The following is a 13,903-nucleotide window of genomic DNA, read 5'->3' on the forward strand; positions in this document are numbered from 1 at the left end:
ACCCAAGTTTCCTTTTCAAAGCTCCAGGGTCTTTAGCATATTAGGAATGTTAATGGGATTGGCATGGCATCCAGTATGGGCATATTTGGGTATTAGGGTTTCATGCAATGGATATAATATTGTTCTCAGAGAAAAATGTGGTTACTGAGTTTTGGAGTCAGTTTTCAAAGAGTGTTCTACTTTACAAAACCTACCCACAGGTATCATAAAGACCACGCTATGGTTAAAGGGAGTCACAGGGAATAAAAGAAAAGGCAACCTCTGCCTTCTAGATCCTTCTAGATCCAGACTTGGACTGGTCTACTTATTTGTGTGGGCATTAAAAAAAAAAAATTCTATTGGACCAGTTACTTTTCAGTTTCTCCTCTTTTCCCCTATGGCACAAGTACTTCTCAAACGGCCCAGGGCAGTACCTGACAAGTATTGACAGGCTCTTGGAATGAATGGGTACAAGACAATGAAAACTATGCAAAGTAGGGTGGGACCTTAGTCACTAACACAAGCCTCACTTTTCAGGGAAGGAGGCGTCAGTGCAGCCTCGCTGCCGGTGACAGGTGGAGAATGACTGCAGGTTCTTCTCCGTCTCGTCCCCTCTTTCTGACCCTCTGGCTGGTAAGATAGGGCCGCTCTTTGCCTCTGCGTGTCACAGAGCTTTGGGTTGGGAAGCTGATCTGAGAATTAGAGGCCATAAGAGCAGGCTTCTTAAACTTGTCACCCTGCTGCCCACTTGTCCATGGGATAGCTGGCTTTAGAAATCTCTTACCTCCTCTTTCCATTCCCTAGGGCTCTACCTGAGCCTCTATTTCCAAAGTATGACGTTCAAGTTGCCCTCTTGGATGTTGCCATCAAAGTCCCATGCTTAGGCTTCCCTGGTGGGCCAGTGGTTAAGAGTCTGCCTTTCGGAGGGACGACTTGAATTCCATTTGGAGGCTTCTTTGAGCTTGCCGGGTAGACATCACGAGCAAAGCTTACCCTCCCAAGACGAAGAAATTTATGGACAAGACGTTATCATTGAAATTAAATGGTGGCAGACATGTCCAAGGGATATTGTGGGGACTTGACCCCTTTATGAATCTTGTGATAGATGAATGTGTGGAGATGGCAACTCGTGGGCAACAGAACAATAGTGGAGTGGTGAATACGAGGAAATCGTATCATCATGTTCGAAGCCTTGGGACGAGTATGAACAATGGTTGTGTTCTCCAGAGGAATCAGCTCCTTCCATGTGTCCCCTCTCCACATTTTACCATGAGAAAAAATTGGGTCGTGTACATTTTCTTGCTGAACTTTTTTGTACTTTTGAAATAGTTAAAAAAAGAGAGAGAGAGAACCCATGTTGCAGTGCAAGGGATATGGGTTCGATCCCTGGTCTGGGAACATCCCACATGCCTCGGAGCAACTAAGCCTGTGTACCACAACTACTAAACCCATGAGTTGCAAGTACTGAAGCCTGAACGCCTGGAGCTTGTGCTCCGAAACAAGAGAAACCACCAAAATGAGAAGCTGGCCCGCCGCAACTAGACAGTAGCCCCCACTCTCCACGAGTAGAGAAAACCCTTGTGCACAACAACGAAGACCCAGCGCAGCCATAATAAGAAAAAGTTCCACACTCACATCGCTACTGAGAGTCCTAAATAAACACTGGGGTTTCTGTTTGATGCGTATCTGTCTCCATTCTAGTGTGTGGTTTCTCCCCAGGGTTGGACAGGTCCTAAGAGGCTTCAGCAGCTCCTCTGAACTATTCTACCAGTTCTCTTTACAACATGCAACAAAAATGCGACCTCATTTATGTTTCTGCAGTGCAAGCAAGAAGAGGCAGGTTACCTGCTCGGCACTCAGCCCAGGCAGAGTCCTTTGCAAGTGGAAAATAACTGAAAATAAGAGTTATCCACAGAAGGAAGAAATCCTGAGCAGGTGAACGCCAACTCATTAACAATGAAACTGGAGCCTCTACTTCTGGAGCCTCTTGAGTGACAGGGTAATGCCACCTCTGGGCAGGCCCTTGCCTCCAGTCTAGGTGCTCAGCGGTCACTGGTTGACGAATCCTGCAGAGGCGGGTCCTGGTAACACTGATGCCCCTCTGAGTCCTGGAGCATACCATGACTTCCGTGAATACAGGTCTCATTTCATAAAGGAGCCAGAATTTGGTTAACAATCCTGGGTATTGTCACAGGGTATTTGAAATTAACATATGTGGCTCCCAAGAAAAGAGGAAATTCCGTCCATACAAGGTGAACTGGGACCTGAGGACCACCCACATATATATGGTTCCCTAGTGGCTTCTCTGGTGGCTTAGATGGTGAAGAATTCACCTGTGGTGCAGGAGACCTGGGTTTGAGTCCTAGGAGGGGAAGATCCCCCAGAGAAGGAAATGGCAACACTCTCCAATATTCTTACCTGGAGAATTCCATGGTCAGAGGAGCCTGGTGGGCGATAGTCCATGGGGTCGCAAAGAATCAGACACGACTGAACAAGTAACACTTTCACATTCATATACATTTTAATGGTATTCTTGGGTTGATCCCTAGATTATTATGTAGTGTCCTTCCTCGTCTCTTGTAATAGTCTTTATTTTAAAGTTTATTTTGTCTGATATGAGTATTGCTACCCCAGCTTTCTTGTGATTTCCAAAACAAGAGGATTGGTTTGTGCCTATGATATACTAGATATTAAATAATTCTGTTGTCATCCTTGGGTGAGTGAATGACCTTGGTTTCTCTCTACTCCCATTGTGCTTGAGTTGCATGAATGTCCTTTCTGCCATAATTGTCCCAGGCCACACTTTGTCCCTGTGTCTCTCTACCCAAGAACAAGCCTGGGTCTCCCAGCCCTTCAGACCATATAACTACAGGGCCAGAGTCTACATTATGGAATCTCTGCCCAGATATGTATAGTTCAAGGGCTTGGTTTTGGGGTTCTGTGCTCAGTCGCTAAGTTGTATTCAATTCTTTGTGACCCCATGGACTGTAGCCCACCAGGCTACATGAGATTTTCCTGCAAGTATACTGGAGTGGGTTGCCACTTCCTTCTCCATGTTGCCTGTAGTCCAGCTGGTAAAGAATCTGCCTGTACTGCAGGTTCAATTCCTGGGTTGGGAAGATATCCTGGAGAAAGGATGGGTTACCCAGTCCAGTATTCTTGGGCTTCCCCACTCCAGTAGAATTGCCTGGAGAATTCCATGGACAGAGGAGCCTGGCAGGCTACATACAGTCCATGGGGTTGCAAAGGGTCAGACACCACTGAGCAATTTTCACTTTCTTTGATTAATAAATAGGAGAGAGACTGATGTCCCTGGTGCTCGAGTGGTTAAGACTCCAGACTTCCAAAACAGGGGGCTTGAGTTCGATCCCTGGTCAGGGAACTAAAGATCCCACATGTTGCATGATGCAAACAAAAAGTAAAAATTAAAATAAATAAATAAATAAATAGGAGAGACTTCTTTAAAATGGAGCATATATTGTTTTATGTGCTAACCCTTTAAACCAGAAACTCTTCCTAAAATTTGAGTTGCAAGGGCTACATCATCCTTTTCCCAATAGTATTTACTTTCTGCCAAGCTGTTACAAGGGTTATTTTTCTGCTGTGCTAATCTGCATATGTAAGCAGTGTGTTAATGATTTGGGATGATAAATAGTTTTCCTATGAACTTATTGATTTGTCCGGATAAAAGCAACCTGCATTCTTTCTGTTTATTTACTGAGCAATTACACCACCTGCCCCCCATGCTTTCTCATGTTGACCGAGAGAGCAGAAAGTTACACAGAAGGGCATTATTCCAGAGAAATTACAGGTGTGAAGAAGCAAAGGGCCCTGAGGGTTTTTACAGATCAAGAAGAAAAGTTCTATATTTCCCCCTTAACCTTGTGATGCCTAGGCCCCTGGGCATTACTTGAAAGCCATTTCCACCCTCCAAGAGACATAGATTGGTTGGTGGTGCTTTAAGGGGTACCTGAGCTTCTCTTGCCGTGGTGAGAGACAAAAGTAAGAAATCTGTTGTTTAATCACCTAATTGAGTCAACTATGCTTTTTGGTATTTCAGAGCACTTGTAACTAATTAGACACATTTAGTCACTTTCACTCACTTTTTAGGCTTCTTCCCTCAATGAGTTCATTTACTCAGAGTTGAACCTGGAGGTGAAAGAAATTTCTGAGCATGTGGTCAGACCTGTTAGGTCATTGAAATGTTTACATGTTTTTCTTTTCTTTGTATTTTCCTTTTTTTCTTACATTTAAAATAGACAGTAGAAAGTAGCAGATTTCTTTTCACTTCATAGGTGATGTCTTCTTAAAAATATGTAGTTGAATGCACAACAATCTGAAAGTATTTAATTCCATTGAATTGTATACTTAATGATGGAAATGGAAAATTTTATGTATATTTTACCCCAGTGAAGATGAAAAAATATATATATTTGCAGTGCTACTATGTATGCAATATTGTTTTGGCTTTTAAACATAACATTGTGCTATAATTATTTTTTCCATGCCACTATATGATATAAGAACATTTTACTATCTATGTGGTTAATCTATTCACTCAACAAAAATTTCTTATGTATCAGTAAGGTACCAAGTACTGTTTTACGTCATGAAAATATAGCAATAGATGAGACCAACAAGAGCCCTGGACCCAAAGAGCTTATATTCCAGGCAGGAGAGTCACGTTATGGTCAAGAAAGCAAACTCCAGAAGACTGTGTACGTCACGTTGTGGTCAAAAAAGCAAACTCCAGAAGACTGTATACGTGGATGGATGGAATTAAGCATAGCAGTGTTGGAAAGCAGGCTTCCCCAAAGGCTCGGTGGTAAAGAATTCACCTGCAATTCAGGAGACATAGGAAATGCGGGTTTGATCCCTAGTTCAGGAAAATCCCCTGGAGGAGGAAATGGCACCCCACTCCAGTATTCTTGCCTGGGAAATCCCATGGACAGAGGATGCTGGTGGGCTGCAGTCCATGGGGCCGCAAAGAGTCGAATGCAACTGAGCAAGGCCTTTCTTTTCTTTCTCTGATTACTTTACAGATCAGAGGTGTCAAGAGGGGGAAGTTTGGGCTTTCCTGGTGCTATTGTTAGTTGCTAAGTAGTTGAGCTAAGTGCTGCTCGGCTAACAGGGAGCCCCTGCCTGCCGCAACGAGAGAAAAGCCCTGGCAGCAATGAAGACCCAGCACGGCCAAAGAGAAACATAAATAAATAAACAAATTATTTTTTAAAGAAGAGGGGGAGAGTCAGTCCTGTTAGGAGGGGACTGTGGGCATCCTGGGGTGGACAGTCCTGTCCCTGCCCTGCTCCCCAGGAGCAGCAGGGCCACCGGGCACCTCTCTCCTGGCCTGGATGGCAGCGCTAACGAAGCCCTTCTCCAGGGGTCACTGGCTGTCTTTCAGGGGAACGGAAGAAAGACATCGCCATCTTTTCTAGAGGCCCAAGGGCCCCATTGTTGGGGCAAAATAGAGACTGTTGTATTTAACCGTAGTTACAGTCCACCCAGGCTTAGAGGTTCCAACGCCATGATTTTAGAATCAGGGGGTTTTAGTCAAATGCTTGCCTTTATGACCACACTCAGACAAATTACTTTTTTATGTAGCGGTTTCTTTATTTGTAATAATGGGGATAATTTTACTTATCTGATAAAGCCTTGAGGAGTAAATGCATACAGCACGCTTAGTTTATGCCTCATATATAACAAACACCCAATAAACGGTAGCTATTAACAGTAGCAATAGGACTTCCTGGTGGTCCAGTGGCTCAGATTCTCTGCTTCCAAAGCAGGAGGCCTGGATTTGATCCCCGGTCAGGGCACTAGATCTCACATGCCGCAGCTAAGACCTGGCACAGCCAAATGAATAAAAATAAATATTTAAAACAGCCACAGTTCTCCCTCCCCTGAACTGAAAGTATAATGATGAATAGGCATTTTAAAAGAGTTTACTAATGAAAATAATTTTGGGCATAACTTTGGGCATGATACATATTAGAACTGTTTAGAATTGCTCTAGAATTGTTGGCAGTCATAACTATACTAGTTTTTCAACTTGGCAAAGCTCTATTTCCACAAAGTGCAAAAGGATTTCATTCCACAAATACTAAGATTCATAAGGATATTGAGTATTTATGGATAACTCAGCTAAAAATAACCAAAGCCTGTTTCTACTTTGTATCAGAGAAATAAACAGATTTAGATAGCAAGACTTTCTCTTTGTCATCAAGATATTTCCAAAATTGTGGAAGTAAATAAACCAAATTATTTACAGGAGCTATGTAAGGGCAGAGAGATTAAGGTGGAAGTCATATTGTTTTCTGAAATTTCTGTAATGTTTGTGACTTTTATAATGAAAACTATTTAAAATTATCGTTAAAACTAAACTAATATGAGAAAAATTCCATTTCATAATCATGCGAGGGCTGTGAATAAAGAATAAATCCTTTCTATTTTTATTTCTAAAAGAAGGTTTAGGATGCTCTGTTTGGAGTCACATGACAATTATCTGAAATTAAAATGGGCCTCAAATCTTCACCCAAATGCAAACAGTAGAGGTTGGCAGTTAATCCATGGATTGAGGGGAAAGAAAACTCTAGCCCTATTTTCAGAACTATTTTAAAATGTCAGGTTGTATTGGGATTCAGGATCGAGGTGAGAGAGTGTTTTGCAAGCAGATATGGAAGAGCCAGAAGATGTTTTGGAGGGTATCATGGGTATAAGCATGGTGGTTCAAAGGTCAAAGGTCTGTGTTATCAGAAGCTCAGAATCGATGTGTGACCCTCCCAGCTCAGTACTGATCAAGCAAGACCTGCCGAGCTGGTGAGAAACAAACGTCCGCCCAGCTTCTCCACTCTCCCAGGACAGGAAGTTGCCCCAACTGCTTCTCACTTACTTCCGCATCCAGTTAGCAAGGAGGCCCCGGAGATTTCATTCCCTAAGGAAACGGCAACCTACTGCAGTATTCTTGCCTGGGAAATCCCATGGACAGAGGAGCCAGGCGGGCCGCAGTCCATGGGGTCACAGAGAGTCAGAAGCGACTTAGCGACTAAGCAGCAATGGCACAAAGTGCCCGGTTTTACCACAGGCACCTGCTGCCTTCATTCAATCTCCTTCCTTCACTCTCTGATGACTGCAGTGGTCTCCTTGCGGGGCTATGATGAGTACCATCTACCCTCCACCACAGAGCCTCAAGCAACGGATCTCCAATGCAATCTGACTGAGTACTGGCTGCTTAAAGTTTTTCAATGGGTCCCCATCACTTCTTGGCCTCCTCCACACACCCTCCCAAATAGCTTGTTTTCCACCTCCCTCTGTCTGGAATCTCCTCCCCTCTTTCTTCTAGCTAACTCCAGCAAGTCTTTCAAAGCCTGGGTCCAGCCCACTCCCCTATCTGTAAGTCTTCCAAGGCTTCCCAATCTGATTTCAAAGCCCTTCTGTGCTCCCAAGTTATCCTCTGCAGGCCCCTACCCCGGCCCTGGGGGCTGTATTTCCCTGTGATTCATGTTCCCAATCAACAGGCCACCAGGGGCGGGAGCATCATGGTCCTCGGCCTTACTTCTCCGGGGCCTGAACCATTCTCGCACATGGCACTTGGCACAGTTCTAAAGGGTTTATAAATACGAACTTACACAATCCTCATCATAGTACATGGGTATTAGAAGAACCATGTGTCAACATTTGTCCGACAAATACGCATGGTCCAGCAGGGGTCAGATACAAATTTTAGGCACTGGGGGATTCAGCAATGAACAAAACACACAAGCTTCTAATCTCAGTGAGTTTAATAGTCTATTGAGACAAATGGATGATAAACAGATAAACAGGGATCTAATACAATGCAAGGTGGTGAGAGGAGCTATAAAGTAAAATACAGCCAGACAAAGGGATGAAAGGTGACAGAGGTCACCTTAGACAGGACGGTAAGGCAAGGCGACTGAGGAGGGGAGATCTGAGCAGAGGCCTGGGTAAAGTCAGTGAGTAGGCCACACGGATATGTGGGGGAGTGGGGGGGTGGTGTGAGTAGGCAGACGAACGGTGAGTTCAGAGGCTTCGGGGCAGAGGACAGGCTGTCTTTGGAGTGCGTGGTGAGGCAGCTAGTGTGCTAGGGTGTAGGGTGTTGGGCAGAAACTGGGAGGAGACAGACGAGATGGGGGCGAGGGGAGGATGAGTCAGGTAGAGCTTTTCAGCCCATCCTGAGGCCTTGGGAGATGTCAAGCCTGGTGGGATACTATTTGATTCATCTTTTAAAAGATCACTCTGGCTGCTGAGTGGAGCATAGAGGCTATGAGGAGCGAGAGTGGAAGCAGGTAGAGCATTGAGGAGGCAGATGGCATGGTCTAGGTAGTGATGAGGAGGAGGAATCGGGTTCCCCTCGATGACAGAGGTGTGGTCAGACTCTGGAAGAAGTGCTTGCAAGAAGGGCAGACAGAATATGCTGATGCTTGGCTGTAGAGAGTATAAGAGAGGAGTCCTGATGGTTCCAAGGCTTTTGGCCAACTGGTGGGCTGGCAGTGCCATTTGTCGGGATGAGGATAATTGAAGGAGCAATAGTTTGGGAGGTGGGTTGGAAACGAAGCCTTCTGTTTTAGACCGTCAGCTTGAGTTGCTGCCAGGATTCAGTTTTATCTTCTGTGAAATGGGGGTCGTGTTTATTTTACACGTTTCTTATGAGAATCAAATGTGATCATTTTCTTTTCATATCATGTAGATGGAAGGTTTATTTTTATTCACACGGCAGCTAGGGAGAGACTTCCGTTTAAAAGAACAGAATCACAACTCTTTTTTATTGGCTAGATGTTGCTGCTCATGTACTAGCATCTCTCACATCACATCAAGGAATGATGTTGATAAAAGACCCACTCTCTCCACATTCATTTAATATTTATGTAGCGCTTATTATGTGCCAGGCAAAATTCTAAGGACTTTATAAAACTAGCTCATATAATCCTCCCAAATCCTTAGCTGTCTATAGCATGATTACTCCCATTTTACAGATGAATCTGGCCCAGAGAGGTGAAGTCATTTGCTTCGGAGCTAGTTAATAGCACAGCCAGGCGCCAACCCGGGGTGCTTCCGTTGTTTCCAGCCGCAATGCCAAGCCCTGCGTCCGGGCTCCCTGTGAGCGGTGCCATCTTTGATGAGTGGCCTGGCCTCTGGGTACTGAGCTGCCAGGTCACTCACTCTGCCTCCTGTCTAACCTCAGTGCCTGTTCCCCTGCCCGCTGTGGGCATTCCCACCTCAGTTCTTGGAAAACCTGCTCTCAAGAAGCCTGACAGTATCGATGGCCACATCGCTTTCTTCTCAGCCGCCCAAGCCCTGAGTCCTGCGTGCATTTCTTCTAATGCCCTGAGGTCAGCCTCCTCCCTGCATTGTTACAAGCTTTTTTTTTTTTTTTTTTGGTATCTAGCTCTCTCCGTGGCGCCCGGCCTCATTGCCAGTTGTTACAAGCTGTTTTTAAAGCTTCCGAGTATTATGCTTTTCACTCATGCGTTCAGGCGGACCTTGTGCCACGTTGAGTGCTGAAGACGAAGTTGACAGGATGCCCGACCTTTCCAGAGACTTTGAACTAGAGGCCAGGTCCCATGCCTTTCAGCTTGAGTCAACCCTCCCAGCACCAGGTGGGCGCAAAGCGGGCATTCAGTGAGCATTCATTCATTCATTTACCAAATGTTTATGGAGCACTTACTACGAGCCAGGCAGGCTGCGTGAGGGGTGTCGAGGATAGGGCAGGAAACCATACGCGCGCAGGGTCCCCACCGCTCCTGGGGCGCGGGGCCAGCCTCGGCCTGCCCGCCACGGCTATTCCACGAGGGTTCGGGGAGGCAGCTAAGGTTGAGGTGGGGGGAGAAGCGAGTGGAGGGCCCGGAAACTGATGGCGAAGGAGCCAAAGCGCGAGGCGAGAGGCTGGCGAGGCCTCTGGCCGAGGGACCCCCTCGTCTCCAAACCCAGACGCGACACACACGTGCCGCAGCCGTTTCAGGGACCCCTTTCTCCACGGCGGGCCGCCGGCCCCCCGGGGAAGCAGAACTTATTAAGACGAGACTGTCTGGGAGGCAGGTGGCTGGACCTTGCTTGCGCGGCCCGGAGAGGGTGGCGCACGATCGGAGGCCCTCTTGGAGAGGAGAACGCCCCCGGCTCGCCGCCCAAGCTCCGGAGCCGGGATTCCAACCCCAGGCCTGTGGTTTACCTGTTGTGCAACCTTGCGCGAGTCCCTGATTCTTCTCAGGACTCATCGGTTTTATGGGTTTCCCTATAACCTTATGGTTGGTGTGGGGATTAAGGGAGAATGCGAGGAGAGCTTGTCCAGCGTGGTTCCCGGAGCGGAGGTGGTAATGACTCTCTGCTCACACCTGGCCGCCTCCCCTGGCCTCCCCCGGGGGCCCTGGCGCCCTCTGCTCTCTTCCAAGGCACCTACGACTAGCCTGATGGGGCGCGCCCTGCCTCGATACACTTATTTTGGCTTGTTCGGGGCGGGGTTTGGGAAGAGGCGAGGATCGGATGAAGGAGGTGGCGGAGGGCGAAGAAAGGGGAGATGAGCGAGGCTGGCGGCGAGCGAGGCGGGGCCGGGGAGGAGCCGCGCGGGTGCCGGCCTGGGCGCAGCGCGCACCAGGGGCCCCGGGGGCGCGGGGGCGGGGGCGGCGCGCGGCGGCCAATGGCGAGCGGCGCTGCGGCGGGGGCGGGGCAGGCACCCCCAGGGCCCCGCCTCCGCCGGCCGCTGACAGCCAAACTCACCAACTCCGCCCTCGCGCCCGCGGGAGCCGGGAGCCCGGAGCCCGGCCCCGGCCGCCCGGCGAGCGAACATGGCAGCAGCATGAGAAGGCTGGCGCCGGGTCGTGGCCGCCGCCGCTCTGCCGTTCCGCATCCGCGCCCTGCGCCCTCCGAGCCTCCTCCTTAACCGGCCTCCCGGTGGCTATTTCCTTTGGAGCAGCGGGCGGCGAGGATTGGAACCCCCACCCGCCCGCAGCCTGGCCGGTCCGGTCGAGGCTTCTGCGTGCGACTCTCCGGCTGCGGTAAACGACGCGCGCGGGGGAGAGAGCCGGTCCCGGTTGCGGCGGCGCGGGCGCGCGGGGATGAGCCGGCCATGGAGCGGCCTCGGCGGGGCGCACGCAGCCGGCCCGCGCTGCCGCTGGGGAGCCGCCTGAGCCCGGGTTCCGCGGGGCTTCGGGGCCTCGGGCACCCCGGCGGGGTCCCTGCCGCCGCCTCCGGGAAGGACGGGAGCCTCGCGTGGCGGACCCTGCAGCGGTCACCGTGCTGAGACGCAGCTCGGTGCGTTCTTGGGCACCCGGGCGCCCTGCCCGGTGCACGGTGGCTGGCGCACCGCGGCGAGCCGGGTGCCAGACTGTCTAGAGGGGTGTGTGTGTGTGTGTGTGTGTGGTGTGCGCGCGCGTGTTCGAGCGGAGATCCCGAGCTAACGCCGAACCAGGCGGATCGGAGCAGCCATGCTTCCCGGGGTAGGCGTGTTCGGCACTAGCCTCACGGCCCGTGTCATCATCCCGCTGCTGAAAGACGAGGGCTTTGCGGTGAAGGCGCTGTGGGGCCGCACGCAGGAGGAAGCGGAGGAGCTGGCCAAGGAGATGAGCGTCCCCTTCTACACCAGCCGCATTGACGAAGTGCTGCTGCATCAAGACGTGGACTTGGTGTGCATCAACCTTCCGCCGCCCCTCACCAGGCAGATCGCCGTCAAGACTCTGGGTGAGCGACCCCTCCCCACCTCCCTCCAGCCCCTTCTCGCCTTCCCTCCCCCGCTGCTTTTCTCCCCCTCGCCCCCTCTTCATCCCGGAAGCTTACATGGCACCTACGGCGCCCCCGGGGTCCCGAGATCCCACATCCCACTCGGAGCTTTCGCCTCCGTCATCCCTGGCCTTCCCCACACCTACGCTTCCCTCCTCCCTTCTGGCACCACTCGGGCGCGCTTTCCCACGTGCGCGGCGCGGAGGCTGGAGGAGGCGCGGGTTCCGGGGAAGGCGATCAGGCGGAGGAAATGCTTAGGACTGGGGATGAGCCGCTCGCAGGAAGACAAAACTAAGTCGCCAGCTGTGTGTGTAGCGCCCGAATGTATGTGTGTGCGTGCGCGCCTGCGAGAGGCGGGTGCGCGCCCAGGAACGCCTGAATAAAGGGCCGCACACGTGTCTCGGGTTTTCCTGCGGGCAATAGATTACCTGACTGTCAGCAGCTGTGGAGCCCTGCTAGGATAGTTTCTTTCTTTCTGCAGCGTTGTTAGTTTAGAGGGAGATTAGAGATGTGACAATCAGAGAATTATTTCCTCTTTGCTAGGATGGTGGGAGTGGTGGGATGGGGGTGGGGCGCGTATCTTTTAGGACGTCTGGGAGTTACTTGATAAAACCAGAAAGACTTAACTTTCAGGTGCTGCTGCCCAATAACTGACTTCCGCGCAGTTTTGGAGTAGGATCTTAGGGTTTAGGGCTTCCCAGGTGGCTCAGTGGTAGGGAATCCACCTGCCTATGCAGGAGACTTGGGTTCGATGGAGGAGGAAATGGCACCCCACTCCAGTATTCTTGCCTGGAAAATCCTTTGGACAGAGGAACCTGGTAGGATGCAGTCAGTTCAGTTCAGTCGCTCAGTCGTGTCCGTCTCTTTGCGACCCCATGGACTGCAGCACGCCAGGCCTCCCTGTCCATCACCAACTCCCCGAGCTTGCTCAAACTCACATCCATCCAGTCGGTGATGCCATCCAACCATCTCATCCTCTCTTGTCCCCTTCTTCTCCTGCCTTCAATCTTTCCCAGCATCAGGGTCTTTTCTAGTCAGTCAGTTCATCGCATCAGGATGGCAAAAGAGTCGGACAGGACTTAGGGACTCAACAGTAACGGCTTAGTAATTTGGGGATGAATGCAGTAGTTCCAGAGGTTGCCAGTGTCACGTGGAAACATGCAATGAAAGAAAGTGAAAGTGAAGTCCCTCAGTCCTGTCTGACTCTTTGCGACCCCATAGACTGTAGTCTACCAGGCTCCTCCATCCATGGGATTTTCCAGGCAATATTGCTGGAGTGGGTTGCCATAATGGTCCCTCCTTAATTCCTGGCAAGAGTAGTTCCCGGGCCTGGTGACAGGCAGGTTGGGGATGAGCTTAACAGCCATCACTGCCGGTTTTCCCAACCTAATCCAGGCAGACTGGACCATCTCCGAGCAGAGTATCAGAGTCCCTGCCATGCCCAGAGGAAGAAGTGCACGTTTTGTTGTCTATCAGCAGTTCTTATACGAACCTGAATTGTTGCTCACTCCTTTGTTGTTGTTCAGTCGTGTCTGACTCTGTGCTCGCTCCTTAGGTCCTGAGAAAATGTCATTGCCCACCCTTGAAAGTTGGAATTTTTGTTGGCCAGGAAAGAGACACAGCTTAGGGTTCAGGACACCACGTTAGGGAAGAGTTGGAGGAGCAGCCCTGGGAAGGAGCCGAGGCAGCACCCAGAGACCAACAGGAATTTATGCAATCTTGGAAAGAATGTTTTATTTTTAAAAACAGGCATGGATTTAGGGTTGGTGACATGTAATATATTTTAATTCTGTCTTTCCAGAACTATGATCAGATGTAGAACATACTCTTCCTAGAAAACCACTTTTATCAGGCCATTCTGTTGTTGACTCAGATGGGACATCTGATAGGATATCTAAGGAGGCTGTCCACGGCTGTCAGTTTTCACGTAGATTTTATTAAGCTTCTAACCCTTGTTGCCTGGTTTCTTTGGTTTTGAATGGAATGTCATTGGGTTCTGGCCAATATTTCTTTTCTGTTTGATCTAATATATATGTTGGGTAGCTAGCCTCTGTGCTCACGATGGAGCTGTGCGTATTCAATAGATGATAACTGTCTTATAGCTTAAATCTGTAAGGGCAATGCATATAAAACAGATCCGTCTTGAGCCCCGTCTCTGCTCAAGGGCTTATGACTGATCACATCAGAAAGACCTTAT

The 13,903-nt window shown here is 49.6% G+C and overlaps 1 protein-coding gene and 1 pseudogene across 1 annotated transcript in view; both read left to right on the forward strand.

The window, feature by feature from the left end:
* Nucleotides 1-966: 966 nt before the first annotated feature.
* LOC122696766 lies at nt 967-1,186 on the forward strand (annotated as a pseudogene).
* A 9,510-nt stretch (nt 1,187-10,696) lies between these two features.
* The window catches only part of GFOD1 (glucose-fructose oxidoreductase domain containing 1), a 100,846-nt gene continuing 97,639 nt past the window's right edge, over nt 10,697-13,903 (forward strand). Inside the window, exon 1 of the mRNA XM_043908518.1 lies at nt 10,697-11,667. Within this exon, the coding sequence (XP_043764453.1) occupies nt 11,415-11,667 (253 nt within the window). The 5' untranslated portion in view covers nt 10,697-11,414. The remainder of the gene's footprint in view (nt 11,668-13,903) is intronic.

Source organism: Cervus elaphus, chromosome 7 (assembly GCF_910594005.1).
Source record: "Cervus elaphus chromosome 7, mCerEla1.1, whole genome shotgun sequence".
In the NCBI taxonomy this organism is placed as follows: domain Eukaryota; kingdom Metazoa; phylum Chordata; class Mammalia; order Artiodactyla; family Cervidae; genus Cervus; species Cervus elaphus.